We start from the raw sequence: 25,484 nt of genomic DNA, 5'->3' as shown, positions 1-25,484 counted from the left end.
ACCTATTTTAGTGTTATCTGCAAACTTCTTAATCATACCCCCAACATTCGTCAACCAGTACCCTCTGCTTCCTGCCTCTGAGCCAATTTTGGATCCAACTTACCACTTTGCCCTGGATTGCATGGGCTATTACATTCGTGCCCAGTCTGCCATGTGGGACCTGATCAAAAGCTTTGCTAAAATCTATATACACTGCATCATACGGACTGCCCTCATCGACCCTCCTGGTTACCTCCTTGAAAAATTCAATCAAGTTCGTCAGACACGACCTTCCGTTGACAAATCCATGCTGACTGTCCTTGATTAAACCATGTCTTTCCAAATGAAGATTTATCTTGTCCCTCAGGATTTTTTCCAATAGTTTTCCCACCACTGAAGTTAGGCTGACTGGCCTGTAATTACTCGGTCTGTCCCTTTCTAAACAAAGGTACAACATTAGCAGTCTTCCAGTCCTCTGGCACCGCACCTTTAGCTAGAGAGGATTGGAAAATGATGGTCAGAGCCTCTGCTATTTACTCTTTTGCATCTCTTAACAGCCTAGGATACATTTCATCTGGGCCTGGGGATTTATCCACTTTCAAAGCTTCTAAGCCCCTTAAAACTTCCATTCTCAATATGTTTATCACTATAATAATCCGGAGACGTGAGTTCAAATCCCACCACAAATTTAAGTTCAGTTAATTAAATAAATCTGGAATAAAATCTGTTGTGGAGTGTAGAATGTTGTGGTGCAGGGGGTGTCGCAGTTGTGTGGGGCAGACTGGTTGGGCCGGATGCTCTTTACTTTTCCACCATTGTTCATAGGTTTATATGTAACCTTCAGAGCTGCTGACCGAGGGTCTTGTGGCTCTTTGTCAGTCGGTGCGGACACGATGGGCCGAAATGGCCTCCTTCTGCGCTGTAGGTTTCTATGTTTCTATCTTTCTAAAATGCTAGTACTAGTAATGGTGACCATGAAACTACCGGATTGTCGGAAAAACGCATTTGGTTCACTAATGTCCTGTAGGGAAGGAAATCTGCCTCCCTTACCCGGTCTGGTCTTATATGTGACTCCAGACCCACAGCAATGTGGTTGACTCTTAACTGCTTTGTGAAATGGCCCAGCGAGACACTCTGTTGTACCAAACCGCTACAAGGAACAGCAGTACAAGTAGGCGGCTCACCACCACTTCTCAAGGGCAATAATTGCCGGCCTCGTCAGTGACGAATAAATAAAAATCAGGGGAGGCAGGTGATTGGAGTTGGGTCAGTGGGAAATTGCGGACGGGGTGAGGGATGCGGGTCAGCGGGATCCAGCAATCCTCGCCTCCCTTTTAGATGTTGGTTTTCCGAGGCCCGGGAAACCCAGCCAGCCAGCCACCGTGAAGATTAAAGTGGAGATTAAATCTGAGGCACCCAGCTTCATTATAATATTCAAATGACCGACCCGACTCCTGGGAGCGGATTGGTCACCTGCCTCCGTTAAAACCGGAAGTGGGCGGGTTGGTGTCGGTAGAGGCTGGGCCCCGGGATCCTGCTGGTACAATCGGGTTCAGGTTGGGGCAGCAGTGGGCGGTTCCGTCCTATCGAACCCCATCCCCCCCACCTCACTGCCCCCACCCCACCCCCATCCCCTCCCCCAGGGCAGATGGAACCAATGCCCCACCCCTGGCAAGAATTACTCTGATGGCGCACTGGCGTTAGCTGGGCTCTGCCCCATTTCCCCACTGGCCATCTGCCCCGGGGACATCACTGGGGCCCAGGACACCGAGGGCCATACCCAAGGGCCCCACTTCACCTGCTCAATGCCCGGCCCCATCATGTGAAGCAAGAGCTGGGAGCATAGGCCCCGAGTGCGAGTGCGAGGAGACTCTGATACTCACGCAGTAAGAGGAGGACGCTGGCGAGAATCACCATCAAGGCTCCGAAGCCCAGCCCCACACGGGTCCCGACCATCGCCGCTATCCCTCCGGTACAATCCCCTCTCGTGCTGCAGTAACACACGGTCACGTTCAGGGTGTGCTCCTGGCTCAGACTTGGCTCTCCCGAGTCACTGACCCGAATCTGCAGGCTGTAGGTTCCCTCGCTGAGAGCGTGCAGCGCTCCCAGCTCAGCGTGTGTATCTGTGGAGAGCGGAGGAGTTGAAAACTCAAGAGTCACTCTGTAACCGAGCTCCCAAATCCTGCACTCAGGGAGCAATGTTAACTCCATAATTACCAGCGTTCTAAAGTCCCAGGGCAGGTACAGCACGGATTAGATACAGAGTAAAGCTCCCTCTACACTGTCCCATCAAACACTCCCAGGGCAGGGACAGCACGGGTTAGATACAGAGTAAAGCTCCCTCTACACTGTCCCATCAAACACTCCCAGGGCAGGGACAGCATGGGTTAGATACAGAGTCAAGCTCCCTGTACACTGTCCCAAACACTCCCAGGGCAGGTATAGCACGGGGTTAGATACAGAGTAATGCTCCCTGTACACTGTCCCATCAAACACTCCCAGGGCAGGTACAGCACGGGTTAGATACAGAGTAAAGCTCCCTCTACACTGTCCCATCAAACACTCCCAGGGCAGGTACAGCACGGATTAGATACAGAGTAAAGCTCCCTCTACACTGTCCCATCAAATACTCCCAGGACAGGTATAGCATGGGGTTAGAGAGTAAATCTCCCTCTCTACTATTTACAATCTATATTAATGATTTGGATCAGGAGGCCGAGTGTAATGTAGCCAAGTTTTTTGCTAATGCAAAGACGGGTAGAAAAGTCGGATGTGAGGAGGGCACAAAAAATCTGCAAAGGTATACAGCCAGACTAAGTGAGTGAGAAAAAAATTGGCAGATGGTGTATAATGTGGGAAAGAGTGAGGTTATCCACTTTGGTGGAAAAAATAAAAAAGCAAATTATTATTTAAATGGAGAAAAATTACAAAGTGCTGCAGTACAGAGGGACCTGGGGGTCCTTGTGCATAAACCACAAAAAGTTAGCGTGCTGGTACAGCAAGTGATCAGGAAGGCAAATGGAATGTTGGCCTTTATTGCAAGGGGCATGGAGTATAAAAGCAGAGCAGTCCTGCTACAACTGTACAGGATATTGGTGAGGCCACACCTAGTACTGCGTACAGTTTTGGTCTCCTTATTTAAGGAGGGATATACTTGAATTAGAGGCAGTTCAGAGAAGGTTCACTCGGTTGATTACTGAGATGAAGGGGCTGACTTATGAAGAAAGGTTGAGCAGGTTGGGCCTGTACTCATTGGTGTTTAGAAGAATGAGAGGTGATCTTATTGAGACATATAAGATAATGAGGGGGCTTGACAAGGTAGATGCAGAGAGGATGTTTCCACTCATGGGAGAATCTAGAACTAGGGGGCATAGTTTTATAATAAGGGTCGCCCATTTAAAACTGAGATGGGGAGGAATTTTTTCACTCAGACGGTTATAAATCTGTGGAATTCTCTGCCCCAGAGAGCTGTGGAGGCTGGGTCATTGAATATATTTAAGGCGGAGATAGACAGATTTTTGAGCGTTAAGGGAGTAAAGTGTTGTGGGTAGCAGGCGGGGAAGTGGAGCTGAGGCCAAGATCAGATCAGCCATGATCTTATTGAATGGCGGAGCAGGCTCGAGGAGCCAAATGTCCTACTCCTGTTCCTATTTCTTATGTTCTTATGTACACAGTCCCATCAAACACTCCCGGGGCAGGTACAGCATGGATTAGATACAGAGTAAAGCTCCCTCTACACTGTCCCATCAAACACTCCCAGGCCAGGTACAGCACGGGTTAGATACAAACTAAAGCTCTCTCTACACCGTCCCATCAAACACTCCCAGGGCAGGTACAGCACGGGTTAGATACAGAGTAAAGCTCCCCTACACTGTCCCATCAAACACTCCCAGGCCAGGTACAGCACAGTTAGATACAGAGTAAAGCTCCCTCTACACTGCCCCATCAAACACTCCCAGGGCAGGTACAGCATGGGGTTAGATGCAGAGTAAAGCTCCCTCTACACTGTCCCATCAAACACTCTCAGGGCAGGTACAGCACGGGTTAGGATACAGATCTCCAAGTACAAAGGCCGCAACTCATTTCACTTGGACTACCGGACGGGACTGTCAGCCTGTTAGTTTGGGTTGGATTCACCCCTGGATTGCACAGATGTCTGTCCCACTGCCACACCCAGGGCCCAGCCTCCCATCTCAAACCAGCGGTTCTGCTGCTGTGTGGGTGATACTCCCAGAGACGTAGCCCAGCACCTACCGTTGAGGAGTCTGAGTGTCCAGTTCTGTGGATACTCGGAATCATCAGGAACAATCTCGAAATGAAAGGGCGCAGCATGAGGCTCCAGGTCAGCATCGAGAGCCCAGAGGAGGAGCCCGCCATCAGTGTCCGACTGACTACACATGAAGCCGAGACGCGGGTACAGGACGGGGGGGAAATCGTTCACCTCAGTAACATGAATCTCCAGGGTCCCTGTCACGGTGTGCGGCGGTTCGCCTGTGGGTACAGACACCACAACTTAAACATCACAGATCCCCAAACAGGAAACAAACCCCCGTCAAATACCCCTGTCCTTCCCCCGCCAAATACCCCTGTCCTTCCCCCGCCAAATACCCCTGTCCTTCCCCCGCCAAATACCCCTGTCCTTCCCCCGCCAAATACCCCTGTCCTTCCCCCGCCAAATACCCCTGTCCTTCCCCCGCCAAATACCCCTGTCCTTCCCCCGCCAAATACCCCTGTCCTTCCCCCGCCAAATACCCCTGTCCTTCCCCCGCCAAATACCCCTGTCCTTCCCCCGCCAAATACCCCTGTCCTTCCCCACCAAATATCCCCGTCCATCTCCAGCCAAATATCCCCGTCCATCTCCTGCCAAATATCCCCATCCTTCTCCCACCAAATACCCCCGTCCATCTCCCGCCAAATATCCTCGTTCTTCTCCCGTCAAATATTCCCTGTCCTCCCCCTATCAAATATCCTCATCCTTCCCCAGCCAAATACCCCCATCCTTCTCCCACAAACCGTACGTGGGGACAAGATCCCCAAGCCCCAATACCGCTTCCAGGGTCAGGGCACCTGGAATTATTCTGGACAGGTGCCCATGGCCCGGAGTGGTCACATCTCATCAGAGGGAGGGAGGGAAGAGGGGGAGGGTGGGGGAGCGAGAGGGAGAGCAAGGAGAGGGGTGGAGAGAGAGGGGAGGGTGGGGGAAGATAAAATATCACAACTGTAAACAAAACTCACTGGAAAACAGCGAGAGTCCTGTGTCTGGGCTGGGAGAGAATTTACACCCTTTATTATCCAGGTTAGTTGCTGGATTTCTGACCTTTTATCCCAGGGTCATGTTTATTATTTATTTCTAAATGCTGGCATTGACCTATTCAGCTAAATGGCCTGTTTCTACTTGGCTGTCAATACTTTAATACCCTGTTCATTGCTGTATTACTATTTTATGGCAATAATGATCACTCCCAGATCACTGTTCTGTTCCTCTGTTGGTAATTTGCCTCTCGTCCTCTCGTCTCTTACCGTCGTCCGTGGCGGTGATGACGGCGGTGTAGCGATGGTTGCGGAGGAATGGTGATCTGCGCTCAATATCCTGCCGGACAACGATCTCCCCGGTGATCTCATCAACCAGCAGCCAATCGGCCGGGTCATACTGGATCCCGTAACTGGAACAGAGAGAAGGGGGGAGTTAATGGTCTGCGGAAAATCACGGAGGGGCGATAACACCCGGAGAGAGAGAGGGGGGGAAAACACCCGGAGAGAGGGAGAAGGGAAATAGAAATCGACAGAGCGGAAGGAGGCCATTCCGGCCCATCATGTCCGCGCCGGTCAACAAAGAGCCGTTCGGCCCTCGGTCAGCAGCCCTGAAGGTTACATATAAACCTATGAATAATGGCGGAAAGGTAAAGAGCACCCAGCCCAACCAGTCCACCCCACTCAACTATAACACCCCTTACATTGAAACATTCTACACTCCACCCCAACCGGAGCCACGTGATCTCCTGGGAGAGGCAAAAACCAGATAAAAACCCAGGCCAATTTGGGGGAAAAAATCTGGGAAAATTCCTCTCCGACCCATCCAGGCGATTGAAACTAGCCCAGGAGATCACCCTGGCTGTATTCGATTCCCTGCAGTACTTACCATCATATCTGCACCGGACAACAAGAGGTTATCCAGTCTAATCCTAATTACCAGCTCTCGGTCCGTAACCCTGCAGGTTACAGCACATTAAGTGCCCATCCAACCACCTTTTAAATGTGGTGAGAGTTTCTGCATCCATCACTCTTCCAGGCAGTGAGTTCCAGATCCCCAGAACCCTCTGCGTGAAAAAGCCCACCCCCTCAAATCCCCTCTAAACCTTCCACCAACCACCTTAAAACTATGCCCCCTCATAATAGACCCCTCCACCAATGGAAATAGGCCCTTACTATCCACTATATCCAGGCCCATCAATATTTTGTACACCTCAATGAGATCTCCTCTCAACCTCCTCTGTTCCAATGAGAACAAACCCAGCCTAGCCAATCTGTCCTCATAACAAAGATTCTCCATTCCAGGCAGCATCCTAGTAAATCTCCTCTGCACCCTCTCTAGTACAATCACGTCCTTCCTATAATATGGCGATCAGTACTCCAGCTGTGGCCTAACCAGAGCATTATACAATTTAAGCATAACCTCCCTGCTCTTATATTCTATGCCTCGGCCAATAAAGGCAAGCATTCCATATGCCTTCTTATCCACCTGGCCTGCTACTTTAAGGGATCTGTGGACAAACATTCCAAGGTCTCTTTGTTCATCTACACTATTAAGTGGCCTACCGCTTAATGTGTATACCCTTATTAGCCCTCCCAAAGTGCATTACTTCACACTTCTCCGAATTCAATTCCATTTGCCCCTGCTCCGCCCACCTGACCAGTAGATTGATATCCTCCTGCAGCCCATGACTTTCCTCTTCATTAACAACCACACAGCCAATTTTAGTGCCTTCTGCAAACTTCTTAATCATACATCATACTCCCTATATTCAAATCTAAATTGTTGATATATACCACAAAAAGCAAGGGACCCAGTACTGAGCCCTGCGGAATCCCACTGGAAACATCCTTCCAGTCACAAAAACATCCATCAACCATTACCCTTTGCTTCCTACACCTCAGCCAATTTTGGATCCAACTTGCCACTTTGCTCTGGATCTCATGGGCTTTAACCTTCGTGACCAGTCTGCCATGTGGGACCTTATTAAAAGCTTTGCTAAAGTCCATATGCACTACATCGTACGCACTACCCTCATCAACCCTCTTGGTTACCTCCTCAAAAAATTCAATCAGGTTAGTCAAACACGATCTTCCCTTAACAAATCCGTGCTGACTGTCCCCAATTAATCCTTGCCTTTCCAAATGTAGATTTATCCTGTCTTTCAGGATTTTTTCCAATAATTTTCCCATCGTCAATGACAGGCCTGTAATTACTCAGCCTATCCCTTTCTCCCTTCTTAAACAAGGGTACCACATTACCAGTCCCCAGCACCATGCCCATATCCAAAGAGGACTGGAAAATGATAGTCAAGGCCTCTGCTTTTCCCTCTTTTACTTCGCTCAACAGCGTGGGATGCATTTCATCCGGGCCTGGGGACTTATTTACTTTCAAAGCTGCTAAACCCCTTAATACTTCCTCTCTCACTATGTTTATTGTTGGCTATAGAAGAACTCCATGAGGCTGAGTCCTGTGATCTAAACTTAGTGTGACCTTAGTCTTTATTACAACTCCAGAGTGCCTAAACAACATGGCAGCCAACCTTTTATACTGGCCCTGCACATGTGTGCAGGTGACCATTAGGACACCCAACAGTCGCGCCCTCTGGTGGCAAGTATTAGTTAGATACATAACATTTATTTCATCCAGAATTTCACACTCCTCCTCGATAGCAGTATCTGCATTGCCCCTTTTCTTTGTGAAAACAGATGCAAAGTATTCATTAAGAACCTTACCAACATCTTCCGCCTCCACACAACAATTACCCTCATTGTCTCTAATAGGCCATACCCTTTCTTTAGTTACCCTCTTACTCTTAATATATTTATAGAACATCTTTGAGTTTTCCTTAATTTTGCTAGCCAAGAATTTTTCATGCTCTCTCTTAGCATTGCTAATATCCTTTTTAATTTTGCCTCTTAAATTTCTATATTCCTCCAAAGATTCGATAGTATTTAGCTATTGGTATATGACATAGGCTTCCCTTTTTTTCTTTATCCTCCCCTGTAAGTCCCTAGACACCCAGGGGCTCTAGAATTTTTATTCCCATCCTTTTTCTTTAAGGGCACATGTTTGGCCTGAGCCTGTTGGATCTCCTCCTTGACTGTTCCGACAATGATTTACCCACAAGTAGCTGTTTCCAGTCCACCATGGCCAAATCACTCCTCAAATTAGCAAAATTAGCTTTTCTCCAATTTAGGACTTTTATTCCTGGTCTATCCTTGTCCCTATCCATAACTAACTTGAATCTGTCTGAATTATAGTCACTGGCACCCAAGTGCTCTCCCATTAATACCCCTTCAACCTGCCCAGCTTCATTTCCCAAAAGCTAAATCCAAAACCGCCCCCTCTCATGTTGGACTTGTTACACACTGACAAAAAACATTCTCTTGAATGCATTTCAAGAATTCCGCACCCTCTATACCCTTCACACTATATTTGTCCCAATCAATATTTGGATAGTTAAAATCCCCTACTATTAGTGCCCTATGGTTTTTGGACTTCATAGCAATTTGCCTACATATTTGCTCCTCTATCTCCCTCCCACTGTTTGGTGGTCTATAATACACACCCAGCAGTGTGATCGCCCCTTTTTTATTTTTCAATTCGACCCATATGGCCTCATTTGATGATCGCTCTAACATATCATCCCTCCTCACCGCTGTAATAGTTTCTTTAATTAATACCGCGACCCCCCTCTCTGTCTTGTCTAAAAATCCTGTAAGCAGAAATAGTAATCTGCCAAACCTGCCCCTCACCCAGAGAGAGAGAGAGAGAGAGGGGAAATCACCCGGAGAGAAAGAGAGAGGGGGAAATCACCCAGAGAGAGAGAGAGAGAGGGGGGGGAAATCACCCAGTGAGAGAGAGAGAGAGGGGGGAAATCACCCAGAGAGAGAGAGAGAGGGGGGAAATCACCCGGAGAGAGGGGGTGGGGGGGAGTTTGGGGAGAGCGGAGTTTGGGATGTGGGGGAGTTTGGGGCAGGGGGAGTATTGAGCCATTCACACTCGGATTCTGACCTGATATTCTGCCGTTGCTTTGTGTCGGGGTCAGTGACTGTGTAGACGGTCAGAATGCTCCCGGCTCTCAAACCTTCCGGCACACTCAGCTCTCGAGGGTCTTCCACAAAGCGGGGGGCTTCATTCACGTCGGTCACTGTCACGATGACCTTAGCCGAGGAGAGGAGAGTTTGTGGTGCTCCGGGACTGACCTCCTGCTGGTTCTTGGCTTCTACAGTCAGTACGTGTTTCTCGGCCTTTTCATAATCCAGACTCTGAAACAGACGGCGGTAAAATAAACCCCCACGGTAATTCCTTGGTGTCTCCAACCGTTTCCTCAGTTTTCTCCCCTCCTCCCGGATGCCCCTGAACCCTGACCCTTGCTAGAGGTCAGTTCCTGTCCTGAGTCTAGACTCACTGAGGTCAATTGTACAACAATAATAACTTGCATTTATATAGCGCCTTTAATGTAGTAAAATGTCCCAAGGCGCCTCACAGAAGTGTTATTAAATCAAATTTGACACCAAGTCACACAAGGAGATATTAGGGCAGGTGACCAAAATCTTGATCAAATAGGTGGGTTTTAAGGAGCGTCTCAAAGGAGGAGAGAGAGGTAGTGAGGCGGAGAGGTTTAGGGAGGGAGATCCAGAGTTTAGGCCCTCAACAGCTGAAAGCACGGCCACCAATGGTGGAGCGATGGAAATCGGGAGATGCTCAGGAGGCCAGAAGTGGAGGAGCGCAGATATCTCGGGGGATTGTAGGGCTGGAGGAGGTTACAGAGATAGGGAGGGATGAGGACATGGAGGGATTTGTAAACCCGGATGAGAATTTTAAAATCGAGGCGTTGCTTAACCGGGAGCCAGTGTAGTTCAGCGAGCAGAGGGGGCTGATGAATGAATGGGGTTCGGTGCGAGTTGGGACACGGGCAGCCGAGCTTTGGATGACCTCAAGTTTACGGAGGGTGGAACATGGGAATTGTAGCCCCCCCGCCCCCCACTTTGTGCCACCGCTGAGAGCACCTAACAGCGGAGCTTGGGACTGATCCTGGCTCACACCACACTGGACAGGATCCTGCCCAGCGAGGCATTGGTCCAAATTGGCACTTTATCATTTCCAAGCCCAGAGCTCAGACCCTGGCTCGATTTGTGAGTTATTCTCTCTCACATTGCCAGATGGACAGTGACCCTCCTGGGCTCTCCTCAGTAACAGTGAGGAATAATTCAGTAATAAAGACAGAAAATGCCGGAGACACAGAGCAGCAACTGAGAAGGAAAAGATTGGTTAACGTTCTGGGTCAGACCCTTCACCAGACTTTCATCAGTTTGGGCATTTGGCCAGACTAGCAGGGAATCTGACCCTCGACCCCAGTCCACCAGAACATCTGAACCTCGACCCCAGTCCACCAGAAAATCTGACCCTTGACCCCAGACCACCAGGGAAGTTGACCCTTGACTCCAGACCACTGGGTAATCCAATCCTTTCGCTTCTAGATGGTCAGCTTCAAGAAGAAACACGATCTGGAGGCCAACTCCTGGCTAAAGAATTACGCCAATCAGGAGTGGTTTTGCTCATTGGAATTTGCCCTATGCCCTCTCCAGACATGACCTTTCTTCTGCCTGTTACCCACACCTGTCACAGCTCTGATAGACTGAGAGAGAGGAGCCCTTCGCCCTGGGCGAGGTTCAGACGCAGACCAGAATGCTGTCCGTGTCTCCTCAAACCAATGATTCACCGCTTTCTAAATATAAATCTAATTGCTAAACTACTTCTCGATTGGGTGTTTCCCCTTTACTTTTTCAACGAATAGGATGCCTGTGTTGGTTTGCGGCTCAGTCCGGATGCTGAAGAGTCCATGGTCATTGCCGCCAACGATCGTGTAGTTCACCAACCAGTTGGACGTCCCAGGTTGATCCTTGTCCTCCACGCTGACTTTGCCGATCTCTGCTCCCACCATGTCCTCTGACACTTCAGCAGTGAACTGCAAGGGGAAAAGTTCAGAGGTTATTAGGAACTGTGATTAACATTTATTTAAAAATGTTATATTTATCTGTTCAATAAGTGTGAGCAAAGTTGCTAAATACCTTGGCCGTAAAAATCTACAGGGTATCCCTGTAACTTTGGTGGGAGTGCATCAGATTGGCCAGAAACTGGGCTGGACCTAGTTACACTAAACTAGTCCCAACCTCGTCTTAACATTTCCATCGTAATGAGGGGTTGGGCCAGAGCTAGGGCTCCAAGCAGACATGTCACATGATCGGGGCATATCCAATCCACCCAATCAAGGGATGGGGGTGAGAGGCAGCACAGGGTCCAGTCCTGCATCAAGGTTGGGACCTCTGTAAGTAGCCATTGTGTGAAGGAAGCCATGGAGGCAACTGAAGGCTTCATCCTGGGCGACCCCAGCAACCCCCTGACTAGGCCTCTTCATTGGGAGAGGCTCACAGATCCACTAAAAGGCATTGAAATCATGAGGCTTCCCCCAACCCCATGATGTTTGGCAGGGTCAGCAGAAGGTGTTCAAGTTGGGCTCTTAGCAATTAAACCAAGCAGCGCCATACTGCAGATATTCTTTACCTGGACTGTCCTGCACTGTGCTTTGGCTCTTCCTCCTGGTCTTGAACCTTCACCTTGATCATGTCATAAGAACATAAGAAATAGGAACAGGAGTAGGCCATATGGCCCCTCAAGCCTGCTCCGCCATTCAATAAGATCATAGCTGATCTGATCATGGACTCAGCTACATTTCCCTGCCCGCTCCCCATAACCCCTTATCCCCTTATCGTTCAAGAAACCATCTACTTCCGTCTTAAATTTATTCAATGTCCCAGCTTCCACAGCTCTCTGAGGCAGCGAATTCCACAGATTTACAACCTCTGAAAGAAGAAATTCCTCCTCATCTCTGTTTTAAATGGGCAACCCCTTATTCTAAGATCATGCCCTCTAGTTCTAGTCAACCCCCTCATCCCTGGAATCAACCTAATGAACCTTCTCTGAACTGCCTCCAAAGCAAGTATATCCTTTCGTAAATATGGAAACCAAAACTGCATTCAGTATTCCAGATGTGGTCTCACCAATACCCTGTATAGCTGTAGCAAGACTTCCCTGCTTTTATACTCCATCCCCTTTGCAATAAAGCCCAAGACTCCATTGGCCTTCCTAATCACTGGCTGTACCTGCATACTATCCTTTTGTGTTTCATGCACAAGTACCCCCAGGTCCCGCTGTACTGCGACACTTTGCAATCTTTCTCCATTTAAATAATAACTTGCTCTTCGCCCTTGTCCTGAGTTTGACCCTTTGCCTAAGTTTCTCAATAATCGACACAGCTGACAGATAGACTGACATCACTAACCTCAGTGGCAACAAACTCTGGAGCATTGTCATTGATGTCATCGATGAAGATGACGGCGGTGGCAGTGGTGGAAAGTCCTTCGCCTGAGAGATCTGCCACTTGCAGAGTCAGATTGTACACGGAAATATTCTGCAAACGCAAAGACAACATTCAGGAAAGAATTGCTGCACAGACTCGATCGGAACAAGTGGAGAGATTTCAGGAGCTGGGAATACCCAACAGGCCCAACAAGTCCATAGATAAACCCCACTTACCTGCCATCTCTCCATCTCCCTCGATCCCTTCTCAGCATATCCCTCAGTCCTGAATCTACAAACTCCTCAGTCCCCTCTCTCCATCATCCTTAGCCTAGTAATTGGCTGTGACCAGCTCGTTTCACAGGCGTAAAATTTATCTTAGCATCATAGAACAGTACGGCACAGAAGGAGGCCATTCAGCTCATCATGCCTTTGCCAGCTCTTTGGTAGAGCTATCCAATTAGTCCCACTCCCCCTGCCCTTTCCCCATAGCCCTGTAAATGTTTTCCCTTCAAGTATTTATCCAATTCCCTTTTGAAAGTTACTACTGAATCTGCTTCCACCCAGATCACAACAACTCGCTGCGTAAAATAATTCTTTTCGTCTCACCCCTGGTTCTTTTGCCAATCACCTTAAATCTGCGTCCTCTGGTTACCAACCCTCCTGCCATTGGAAACTGTCGTGTACAGAAGAACTCCACGAGGCTGAGTACTGTGAGCTAAACTTAGTGTGACCGTAATCTTCTTTATTACAACTCCAGAGTGCCTAAACAACATGGCAGCCAACCTTTTATACTGGCCCTGCACGTGTGTGCAGGTGACCATTAGGACTCTAACAGCTGCGCCCTCTGGTGGCAAGTATTATATAGTTACATACATTAGAAACATAGAAACATAGAAAATAGGTGCAGGAGTAGGCCATTCGGCCCTTCTAGCCTGCACCGCCATTCAATGAGTTCATGGCTGAACATTCAACTTCAGTACCCCATTCCTGCTTTCTCGCCATACCCCTTGATCCCCCTAGCAGTAAGGACCTCATCTAACTCCTTTTTGAATATATTTAGTGAATTGGCCTCAACAACTTTCTGTGGTAGAGAATTCCACAGGTTCACCACTCTCTGGGTGAAGAAGTTCCTCCGCATCTCGGTCCTAAATGGCTTACCCCTTATCCTTAGACTGTGACCCCTGGTTCTGGACTTCCCCAACATTGGGAACATTCTTCCTGCATCTAACCTGTCTAACCCCGTCAGAATTTTATATGTTTCTATGAGGTCCCCTCTCATTCTTCTGAACTCCAGTGAATACAAGCCCAGTTGATCCAGTCTTTCTTGATAGGTCAGTCCCGCCATCCCGGGAATCAGTCTGGTGAACCTTCGCTGCACTCCCTCAATAGCAAGAATGTCCTTCCTCAGGTTAGGAGACCAAAACTGTACACAATACTCCAGGTGTGGCCTCACCAATGCCCTGTACAACTGTAGCAACACCTCCCTGCCCCTGTACTCAAATCCCCTTGCTATGAAGGCCAACATGCCATTTGCTTTCTTAACCGCCTGCTGCACCTGCATGCCAACCTTCAATGACTGATGTACCATGACACCCAGGTCTCTTTGCACCTCCCCTTTTCCTAATCTGTCACCATTCAGATAATAGTCTGTCTCTCTGTTTTTACCACCAAAGTGGATAACCTCACATTTATCCACATTATACTTCATCTGCCATGCATTTGCCCACTCACCTAACCTATCCAAGTCGCTCTGCAGCCTCACAGCATCCTCCTCGCAGCTCACACTGCCACCCAACTTAGTGTCATCCGCAAATTTGGAGATACTACATTTAATCCCCTCATCTAAATCATTAATGTACAGTGTAAACAGCTGGGGCCCCAGCACAGAACCTTGCGGTACCCCACTAGTCACTGCCTGCCATTCTGAAAAGTACCCATTTACTCCTACTCTTTGCTTCCTGTCTGACAACCAGTTCTCAATCCATGTCAGTACACTACCCCCAATCCCATGTGCTCTAACTTTGCACATCAATCTCTTGTGTGGGACCTTGTCGAACGCCTTCTGAAAGTCCAAATATACCACATCAACTGGTTCTCCCTTATCCACTCTACTGGAAACATCCTCAAAAAATTCCAGAAGATTTGTCAAGCATGATTTCCCTTTCACAAATCCATGCTGACTTGGACCTATCATGTCACCTCTTTCCAAATGCACTGCTATGACATCCTTAATAATTGATTCCATCATTTTACCCACTACCGATGTCAGGCTGACCGGTCTATAATTCCCTGTTTTCTCTCTCCCTCCTTTTTTAAAAAGTGGGGTTACATTGGCTACCCTCCACTCCATAGGAACTGATCCAGAGTCAATGGAATGTTGGAAAATGACTGTCAACGCATCCACTATTCCCAAGGCCACCTCCTTAAGTACTCTGGGATGCAGTCCATCAGGCCCTGGGGATTTATCGGCCTTCAATCCCATCAATTTCCCCAACACAATTTCTCCTTATTTACTCGAACAAAACCCCTCGTGATTTTAAACACCTCTATAAAATCTCCTCTTCACCTTCTTTGCTCTAAGGAGAACAACCCCAGCTACTCCAGTCTATCCGTGTAACTGAAGTCCCTCATCCCTGGAACCATTCTGGTAAATATCCTTTGCACCCTTTTCAAAGGTTTATTTTTGTACTCCATGCCTCTATTAATAAAGCCCAGGATCCCATATGCATCGTAACAGCTTTCTCAACTTGTCCTGCCACCCTGAAGGATTTGTGATAATACACCCCCAGGTCTCTCTGTTTCCGCACCCTTTAAAATTGGACCATTTAGTTTATACTGCCTCTCATTCATGCTTCAATGTGTTAAATTTCATCTGCCAAAACATCCAATATGGCGGGCAGGGGCTCCAAAGCACCGCCCGCCATATTGGTAAAGGTAGAAAAGAGGCGCCCAGAGCAGACACCTGAAACCCATTGAGACTCAACACCTGTTTGAGCCCTGCCCTGAACGCAGCCCTGGGATAAGCCAGGCTAAATTCTTTCCAACATGAGAAGTTCCCGTTTTAGTCACCACATTTTGTACCCAGGTCCCAACTTTATCTCCTGTTCCTTGACCTCTATCATAAGAACATAAGAAATAGAAGGAGTAGGTCATTTGGCCCCTCGAGCCTGCTCCACCATTCATTGTGATCATGGCTGATCTTCCACCTTAACTCCACTTTCCTGCACTGTCCCCATATCCCTTGATTCCCCTATTATCCTTTGCAATTAATCACCCAGATGGAATCTTGTTCAAACCTCTCTAAGGATGGAAGGTTTTAATATTAACTGTGCACCAGAAAGCCAAATCATCATCTTTCCCCAATTCACAGCTAGAGGTCTTTCACAAGTTCACCATTTCCGATTCGTTTCCACACCGGATCTTAAACCCAAACCCCCTTATCCCACTTTATACTGATGTTTAGGGCTGAGGGCATAGCCTGCACTGTGGCCCCAGTCTCTGATCCAAGACCATTCCTACATTAATTCCCATTTGAAGTGCCTCTGACCCCAGCGCCACCATTGTGCCAATCGCTCGTAGTGACTGGGTTCTTATTAACTCTTTACTCACCTCCCGATCCAGGCCCACTCCGACTGTACGGATCTCTCCTGTCACGGGATCGATTCGGAAAATTCCTCTTCCATCACCCACTATTGAGTAGCCCAGGGCAGCATTGTCGGTCTGAGGATCATCAGCATCGGAGGCGGTCACTCGCATTACCCGCGTGCCTGGAACATTGCACACACAGCTCAGCAAGTGTCGACAAAGCAATTCCACCCAAACATCGGCAATCTGCAACCGGCACTCAGGTGTGCAGCAAGTGAACTCGCTTCTCCGCCCCTGGGCACGTCGCAGTGCACTCCGCCTAAACCCGCCAACCCACCTGAACGCTCCTAGAGCCTCCTAAACCCGCCTCAACCTACCTGTATTCACTGGCCCATGTCTAGGAGCAGGAGGAGGCCATTCAGCCCCTGGAGCCTGTTCCGCCATACAATTAGATCATGGCTGATTTGTATCTTAACTCCATTTACCCGCCTTGGTTCCATAACCCTTAATACCCTTGGCCAACAAAAATCATCAAACTCAGTTGTTGAATTTTCAATTGACCCCCAACCTCCACAGCATTTTGGGGAAGAGTTCCAGATTCCCATTCCCCTCTGTGTGAAAAGTGCTTCCTGTGATCACCCCTGGCTCTAATTTTAAGGTTATGTACCCTTGTTCTGGACTCTCACCAGAGGAAATTGTTTCTCTCTCTCTACCCAATTAAATCCTTTATCATTCGAACCACCTCGATGTGATAACCTCTCAGTCTTCTAAACTCAAGGGAACACAGGCCAAGCCTGTTCCAACAGCTCCAATTCTCACCAGTCAAGGGCACACTTACATCTGGATAAAGCACCTCCAATGACGAGAACATTCCAGGAGCTTCACAGTGGTGCAATCAGACAGAAATGGCTAGCGGGCCAAGGAAGGAGATGTGGGGAGGGGTGACCATAAAGCACGTTGGTAAGGTCTTAAAATTACGGAGCTGATGTTTGGGTCCAAAAAACAATACTTGGCTCTCTCTGGTCATACCTTAGACAAATTAAACTCTCTTGTTGCCAGTCATTGTTTCTAGAATGGATGTGGTTGAGATTGGGAACTCATCTTGTGGAGTACACAGCAGCTTGAAGCCGGCACACCTCTCCACAGCTTTGTTGGGCCGTTATATCTCACACAATTTAACAGAACTAACTGGTCTCCTGTGGATTATTCGGCATCTGGAGTTACATGTCGCTCCCAGGATGGAGCTTTGTTTAACCAGGCCATGAAGGACAATGAGACATTTCTGAGATGTGATAAGGTGCTGTTTTACTGCAAATCTTTCATTCCTTCTCTGAGTCTCAACTCACACCAGAGGGTGTCTGATGGAGGAGTTCTCTGTTGGCAGAACGAGGTCAATGCACCACTTACCTTCCGAGGTGGTAAGAGTTGAGAATTAGAGATGAGAGAAAGAAGGCTTGCAGTTACACAGTAACACCACTGCACAAGTATAAATAGGCACACCTTGAGGTCATTGAGAGACTAATTGCTGGAAAAAAGTTTGTGTAGATTGGCAGCTGCTTGTAAGTCCCTAGTTTCTGGCCTTGGTGGAAGTCAGGTTATCAAGGTCAGAAAAACTAGCAGAAAATGACTGGTTTTGCGTCTATTTGCTGAAGTGTGAAAGATGGATACCAAATGCAAAAAGCAAGACTTTTATATACACACATCAAAGTTCCCCTAAGATCTGGAGGTCCCGCTCTGTCGCCGCTGGAAGAGACACGTTGATGCACATTTCAACTACTTCAGTTTGTGTCAGCCCAAATGATGGGCTTCCAGGTACTGACCTGGAGCTGAACCCTCAAGGACATGTCCGATGAAATACTGCTGGTCAAAGATGGGTCTGTTGTCATTCTGGTCGATAACGATGATCTCCAGATCTGTGGGTTCTTCCAGTGGAGCGCCAGTGTCACCGACTGCGTAAGCTTTGATCTGTGTAAAACAAACCCAGTCTGTTACCTCGGGTTTCCTGAGCTGCTGCAGCCTCTGGTCACTGTCTCGGGTTTCCTACCTTGTAACTGCTCTTCTCCTCGCGGTCTAGCACTGTGGTCAGGAAGACAAGTCCCGTGTCAGGGTCGATAGTGAAGATTCCCTTTGGCTCTTCATCGACTCCTGGTCCTTTAATGCTGTAGATCACCTTGCTGGGAAGCTTGTCTGATTTAATCTGTTGACAAAATGAATGGAATTTATCTCCATCCTCTACTTGCATTGCTTTTCCCCCTTCCCCTATTGTTCCTGTGTAATGTATTTGCTTCCTGGATTCTTGCTTAAGAATTTGTAGCAACACATTGCTATTAAGAACTAGTCAGTTTATTAACAAAGGTTTAACAATCACACTACACATTACCAGTTCATCCACTAGGCTCACAACTGCATACCTCGTTGTGGATGACCTAGACCCAACAGACTGGGGTTTTATTGAGTCTTGTGCACATCACTTGACTGGCTAAGCCACTCACAGTGCCTCAGCTCCACAACTCTTTTTGGAGTAAACAAAATTAAACATTAAATCGTGCCCCCCCCCCCCCCGATCTGGGGGACACTCCAAACATTTCCCAAGGCCCTTTTTTTTTGTTTTTTGTATTTTTGTAGTTTTTTTGGGGGGGCTCTAAAACTATAATTTACAAGTGCCCCCTATAAAAGGGGAGGGGGACACTAAAACCGGCAATTAAAACAAATTAAACTTTAAAACATATAAAATCAAATTAAAATTTGGTTGCCGGGGGTGACTATGCACTCCAGTCCCTCCGGCGCCCACCTCTCGCGGAAGGCCGCGTGCTCCATCTCTAAGGACACCTTGGCCCGGATGTAGGCGCGGAAGAGAGGCAGGCAGTCGGGCTGAACGACCCCCTCGACTGCCTGCTGCCTGGACCGGCTGATGGCACCCTTGGCTGTGCCCAGGAGTAGTCCTACGAGGAGGCCCTCGGACCTACCTGCTCCCCTCCGCATAGGGTGCCCAAAGATCAGGAGTGTGGGACTGAAGTGCAGCCAGAAATTGAGGAGCAGCCCCTTTAAATAATGGAACAGGGGCTGCAACCTCGCACACTCCATAAAAACGTGGAACATGGACTCTTCCAGACCGCAGAAATTGCAGGCGGCCTGGGAGCCCGTGAACCGGCTTAAAAATTTGTTGCACGGGACTGCTCCATGCACCACCCTCCAGGCCAAGTCCCTGATACCATCCTCCGTCCTCCGGACGGCAAGATGATACGCCATGGTGTGTCTGGACGGCAGACGAGGATGGCAAGGTTGAGAGTGTGCGGGAGCAGCCCGTACAGGAAACCCCTCCGCGCAGAACTGAAAGGCACGGAGGGGATTTCCCCGAGGCGGCTCAAGTTGTGAGGCGCTGGCTCCCGAGGGAGGTTCCGGGGTTTGGCACCGATGAGGAATTCCGTCCGGACGGGGGTCAGTTCAGACGGGATCTCCCCACGTGCTTGAGCCTCCTCGCCTCACAGGTGCATACATTACACCGCGCGTCTCAGCTCCCTTCTCTTCCCTTCCATAAGATGACCCTTTGAACATCGTCAACAATTGATAGGAACAAACAGCACTGAGCCCCACACTTTGGAATTTCCTCCTTACACCTCCCTCCGCCCCACCTCCCCCTGCCCCCCTCCCCCTCTGCCCCACCTCCCACTGCCCCACCTCCCCCACCCGCCCCACCTCCCCCTGTCCCACCTCTTGCCCCACCTCCCCCTGCCCCACCTTCCCTCTGCCCCATCTCCCCACTGCCCCACCTCCCCCTGCCCCATCACCCCCTGCCCCACCTCCCACCACTCCACTTCCTTCTCCTCCTTTAAAACTGATCTCGTTCACCAAGCTTTTGGTCACCTCTCCTAATATTTCCTGCAGCTTATTGTCCAATTTTCCTTATGTCTCTGAAAATCGCCGTGGGATGTTTTTGTACGTTAAAGGCGCTATATAAATGCAAACTGTTGTTGAAAATCAGACACAGTGAAAAGCGCCATGGGAGACGAGGGATTCAGTCCCACTGTGGAATTTGACTGGTCAATTGTGACCTTAACTGAGGTCCAGGAATTTCAGTCCATAACCTTCAGGGTCAGGTAAAGCCCTGTGTTTACTGATCCCCCTCAGGAGGTGAGGCTGGCAATCACCGAATCACTCATTTTATCAGCCTTGGTGGTGCCATGGGCCTCAACTCCACACTGGACTTCGCAATGAATAAATAATTACGGCAGGTTGAAAAAGCAGTTAACAAAGCTTACGGGACCTTGGGCTTCATAAACAGAGGCACAGAGTACAAAAACGTGGAAGTTATGATGAACCTGTATAAAACACTGGTTCGGCTCCAACTGGAGTACAGTGTCCAACTCTGGGCAGGCACCGCACTTTAGGAAGGATGTGAAGGCCTTAGAGAGGGCGCAGAAAAGATTTACGAGAATGGTTCCAGGGATGAGGGACTTCAGTTACGTGGAGAAGCTGGGGTTGTTCTCCTTGGAGCAGAGAAGGTTGAGAGGAGATTTGATCGAGGTGTTCAAAATCATGAGGAGTCTGGACAGTAGATAGAGAGAAACTGTTCCCATTGGCGGATGGGTGGAGAACCAGAGGGCACAGATTTAAGGTGATCGGCAGAAGAACCAAAGGCGATGTAAGAAAAAACGTTTTTGCACAGCGAGTGGTTAGGATCTTGAATACACTATCTGAGAAGGTGGTGGAGGCAGACTCAATCATAGCTCTTAAAAGGGAGTTGGATAAATACCTGAAGGAACATTTTTTGCAGTGCTAGGGGAAATGGCGGGGGAGTGGGGCTAAAGCTGAGGTGCTCTTGCAGAGAGCTGGCACGGGCTTGACGGGCTGAATGGCCCCACTCTGTGCTGTAACCGCTCTATGATTATATGACTGGGAGAGTCTGTGGCAGAGCAGATCTCTGTTGGAAGATCGAGGCTCAACGAGCCACTGACTTCCAGGAGAGAAAGAAAATGTCTCAAATGCTTTGAAGTGCAGGAAGGCACAGCAGCTATTATTGTGCATAGAAAGATACCACAAACGGCAATGAGATGAATGACAAATTCATCTTTTTTTGGTGGTGTTGGTGGGATAAGTACTGAAAGTACTGCCAACTCAGCCGAGATGACATGGGAGGGCCTAGGGATTGGATGAGCCCACCCGGCTCTGAGCCCACATCCCTCCCAGTGACTGACCATGCCTCTGTACCTGAACCAGTTGGTATGGGATCTTTCTGCTGTTCTCGGAGACTGCGATAGGAGGGATGACCCAGGCCCGTTTAACTCTTGTTAACCCTTCGACTCCTGACTTCAGTCTCCACGGATACAGAACCGGGACACTCTCTGACAGCGGCTCCTGAGCACTGGCAACCTGGAGAAAGAAACACAAACATGGAAATATTCTGCAGTTTCCTGTTGACTGAAGCAAACCCCCAGCCCCCAACACCAGCACACGCCCTTTCATTCAACGTCACAAGGTATGTAAACAGCGCGCATCTTTTACTTGTTTCAGTGAATATTTTGTGACCAAACTTGAAACATAACCTGAGCACCTCTGCCGGGCCGGGATGTCTATCTATCTCGGGGTGTCTATCTATCCCGGGGAGTCTATCTATCACGGGATGTCTATCTATCCCGGGATGTCTATCTATCCCGGGGTGTCTATCTATCCCGGGATGTCTATCTATCTCGGGATGTCTATCTATCCCGGGGTGTCTATCTATCTCGGGATGTCTATCTATCCCGGGGTGTCTATCTATCACGGGATGTCTATCTATCCCGGGGTGTCTATCTATCCCGGGGTGTCTATCTATCTCGGGATGTCTATCTATCCCGGGGTGTCTATCTATCCCGGGGAGTCTATCTATCTCGGGATGTCTATCTATCCGGGGATGTCTATCTGTTTCGGGATGTCTATCTATCTCGGGATGTCTATTTATCCCGGGATGTCTGTCTATCTCGTGGTGTCTTTCTATCCCGGGGTGTCTGTCTATCCCGGGGTGTCTGTCTCAGGATGTTTATGGTGTATGTGCTAATGAAGTGTTTGGAAGTAACACTCAGACGAAGGTACTGAACCATCGGGAGATCAGAGCCCGGTCTGACTCTAATAAGAGGCTGGAAAAATCACATTGAGCATGAGTTTGTGAGAGGAGGCGTGTCCTCACATTCCAGCCCACAATTACTGTCCACCTGTCAGCGGGGAACAAGGTCAAAATGGAAATCTGCAACGCTCTCCCCCAAAAAGCTGTGAGGCTGGGGGTCAATTGAAAATTTCAAACTGAGATAGATTTTTGTAAGGGTATTAAGGGTTACAGAACTAAGGCGGTTAGATGGAATGAGAAGGCGGAACAGACTTGGAGGTCTGAATGGCCTCCTCCTGTTCCCTCCTATGTCAAGAATGCTGAGCCACGCGTTGCCTGATGTACGCGGAGATGGTGCGCGGTCCACTGGCACACTAAACACCACAGTGCACGGAGAGGGGGAGGAGGAGGGAAGGGGAGCTGGAGGGAAATCGGAGAAGCTGGGAGGGTGGGAGAAGGGGGAGGCATGGTATGGGGAAAGAGGGAGTGGGAAAGGAGAGCTGGGGGAGGGGAGGGAGTGAGATGGGGGGGAAGGGGGAGCTGGGGGAGGGGAGGGAGTGGGGTAAGGGGGAGGGGGAACTGGGGGAGGGTGGGGAGTGGGATGGGGGGGACGAGGGAGTTGGAGGAGGGGGGTGGGGGTTTGTAAGGGGGCTAGTGAGAATCAAAGTGAATTCAGGAGCTGGGAGCTGACTGTAGGGAGTTAAATGGAACATTCCTCGATTCTCTGTGGGGTTAGAGGCAAGGCGAGAGGGGGAGGGGCTGATAACCAGCAGCTGTTACTGTGCTATATATTCCTGGACCTTTCCTAAAATTCCAAGCAATCTCTTTTAATGATCCAAGTGTGTCGCAGATTATTAGCAACACTCATTTCCTGCTTCTCAATGATTAATATTTAGATGCTGAGGGGCTCCTTTTCTGACCTGGGCAGTTTTGCCAACATTTGCTTTAAATAACGGCCAATAAACAATCCCATGGTGTTCCCATCTGTGTATCCCAGGAGAGCAGCTTCCACATTCATTCAAATTAACAGTTTCCAACTAACTGGAATGGAGAAAGGGGGAGAGACAACGGAGGTGGCAAAGAGCAAGAGAGAGAGAGCGCGCGAGACAAAGAGGAAGACAGACAGAAAGAGAAAGAGATACGTACGAGGAGGGTCAGAGGAAAATAGAGTGACAGAGACAAAAGGGTTGAAAGTGATCGAAGTAGAGAAAGAGAGAAAATCAGAACAAGAAACTGCGAGAGAGAGAGCAGCGAGAGCCAGAGAGGGGAGACAGAGACAGAAAGGGAGAGACAGAGCGAGAGACAAATTGAGAGAGAGAGACGAGAGAGACAAGTTAAGAGAGCCCAAGTTTGACCCGTGGTCTGTGCTGGGTTTATGGAATGATACAGCACAGGCCATTCGGCCCATCGTGCCTCCACTCTTTCCCCATAGCCCTGAAAATGTTTTCCCTTCAAGTATTTATCCAATTCACTTTGAAAGTAACTATTGAATCTGCTTCCACCACACTTTCAGGCAGCGCGTTCCAGATCACAACAACTCGCTGCGTAAAAAAAAGTTTATCCTCGTGTCCCCCTCTGGTTCTTTTGCCAATCACCTTAAATTTGTGTCCTCTGGTTACCGACCCTTCTGCCACTGGAAACAGTTCCTCCTTATTTACTCTATCAAAACCCTTCAAGATATTGAACACCTCTATCAAATCTCCTCTCAATCTTCTCTGCTCTATGAAGAACAACTCCAGCTTCTCCAGTCTCTCCACATCACTGAAATCCGTCACCCCTGGTCACCATCATCACCATAGGCAGTCCCGCAAAATCGAGGACTCTAAAAGTGAGTTCTCAGGTGGCTGAAAAGTCCAATACGGGAATTACAGTCTCTGTCATAGGTGGGACAGACAGTGGTTGAGGGAAAGGGTGGCTGGGGAACCTGGTTTGCCACATGCTCCTTCCGCTGCCTGCGCTTGGTTTCTGCATGCTCTCGGCGATGAGACTCGAGGTGTTCAGCGCCCTCCCGGATACTCTTCCTCCACTTTGGGTGGTCTTGGGCCAGGGACTCCCAGGTGTCGGTGGGGATGTTACACTTTATCAAGGAGGCTTTGAGGGTGTCCTTGAAATGTTTCCTCTTCCCACCTGGGGCTCGCTTGCCGTGTCGGAGCTCCAAGTAGAGCGCTTGCTTCGGGAGTCTCGTGTCGGGCATGCGGACAATGTGGCCCACCCAACGGAGCTGGTCGAGTGTGGTCAGTGCTTCGATGCTGGGGATGTTAACCTGAGCGAAAACACTGACGTTGGTGAACCTATCCTCCCAGCAGAGGCAACACTGGTGGTACTTCTCCAGCGCTTTGAGGTGTCTGCTGTCCCTGAGCCATATAGGAGGGCAGGTATCACTACTGCCCTGTGCATCATAAGTTTGGTGCCAGATTTGAGGTCCTGGTCTTCAAAAACTCTCTTCCTCAGGCGACCGAAGTCTGTGCTGGCGCACTGGAGGCGGTGTTGGACCTCATCGTCGATGTCTGCCTTTGTTGATAGTCGGCTCCCAAGGTATGGAAAATGGTTCACGTTGGCCAAGGCCGCGCCGTGGATTTGGATGACCGAGTGGCAGTGCTGTGCGGCAGGGTCAGGTTGGTGGAGGACCTTTGTCTTACGATGTTTAGCGTAAGGCCCATACTTTCGTATGCCTCGGTGAAAGAGTTGACGATGGTTTGGAGTTCGGCCTCTGAGTGTGCGCAGACGCAAGCGTCGTCTGCATACTGTAGTTCGATGACAGAGGTTGGGACGACCTTGGATCTAGCCTGGAGGTGACGAAGGTTGAACAGGTTCCCATTGGTTCTACAGATTAGTTCCACTCCACCAGGGCGCTTGTTGATAGTGAGATGGAGCATTGCAGCAAGGAAGATCGAGAAGAGCGTTGGTGCGAAGATGCAGCCCTGCTTGGCCCCGGCCCGGACGTGGATTGGGTCTGTGGTGGATTCGTTGGTCAGGATCATGGCTTGCATGTAGTCGTGGAGCAGGCGGAGGATGGTGATAAACTTTTGGGCACAGCTGAAACGGAGGAGGATGCTCCATAGTCCCTCATGATTGACAGTGTCAAACCTTTGTGAGGTCAAAGAAGGCCATGTACAAGGGTTGGTGCTGTTCCCTGCATTTCTCTTGTAGTTGTCGCTTGGTGAAGATCATGTCCGTTGTACTCCTCAGTGGACGGAATCCGCATTGTGACTCTGGGAGGAG

At 49.1% G+C, this 25,484-nt stretch overlaps 1 protein-coding gene across 1 annotated transcript in view; it reads right to left on the bottom strand.

Moving 5' to 3' along the window:
- The window catches only part of cdh15 (cadherin 15, type 1, M-cadherin (myotubule)), a 46,531-nt gene that overhangs the window by 7,503 nt on the left and 13,544 nt on the right, over positions 1 to 25,484 (bottom strand). Inside the window, exons 2-11 of the mRNA XM_070898363.1 lie at positions 21,392 to 21,553; positions 18,228 to 18,380; positions 18,004 to 18,148; positions 16,208 to 16,365; positions 12,579 to 12,707; positions 11,019 to 11,204; positions 9,248 to 9,501; positions 5,500 to 5,642; positions 4,234 to 4,470; positions 1,863 to 2,102 (exon numbers count right to left, since the gene is read on the bottom strand). Of these exons, the coding sequence (XP_070754464.1) occupies positions 1,863 to 2,102; positions 4,234 to 4,470; positions 5,500 to 5,642; positions 9,248 to 9,501; positions 11,019 to 11,204; positions 12,579 to 12,707; positions 16,208 to 16,365; positions 18,004 to 18,148; positions 18,228 to 18,380; positions 21,392 to 21,553 (1,807 nt within the window). The remainder of the gene's footprint in view (positions 1 to 1,862; positions 2,103 to 4,233; positions 4,471 to 5,499; positions 5,643 to 9,247; positions 9,502 to 11,018; positions 11,205 to 12,578; positions 12,708 to 16,207; positions 16,366 to 18,003; positions 18,149 to 18,227; positions 18,381 to 21,391; positions 21,554 to 25,484) is intronic.

The sequence above is a fragment of the Pristiophorus japonicus genome, chromosome 13, assembly GCF_044704955.1.
Source record: "Pristiophorus japonicus isolate sPriJap1 chromosome 13, sPriJap1.hap1, whole genome shotgun sequence".
NCBI lineage: Eukaryota > Metazoa > Chordata > Chondrichthyes > Pristiophoridae > Pristiophorus > Pristiophorus japonicus.
The sequence above is the reverse complement of the archived record's forward strand: the minus strand, read 5'-3'. Positions and strand labels throughout refer to the sequence as shown.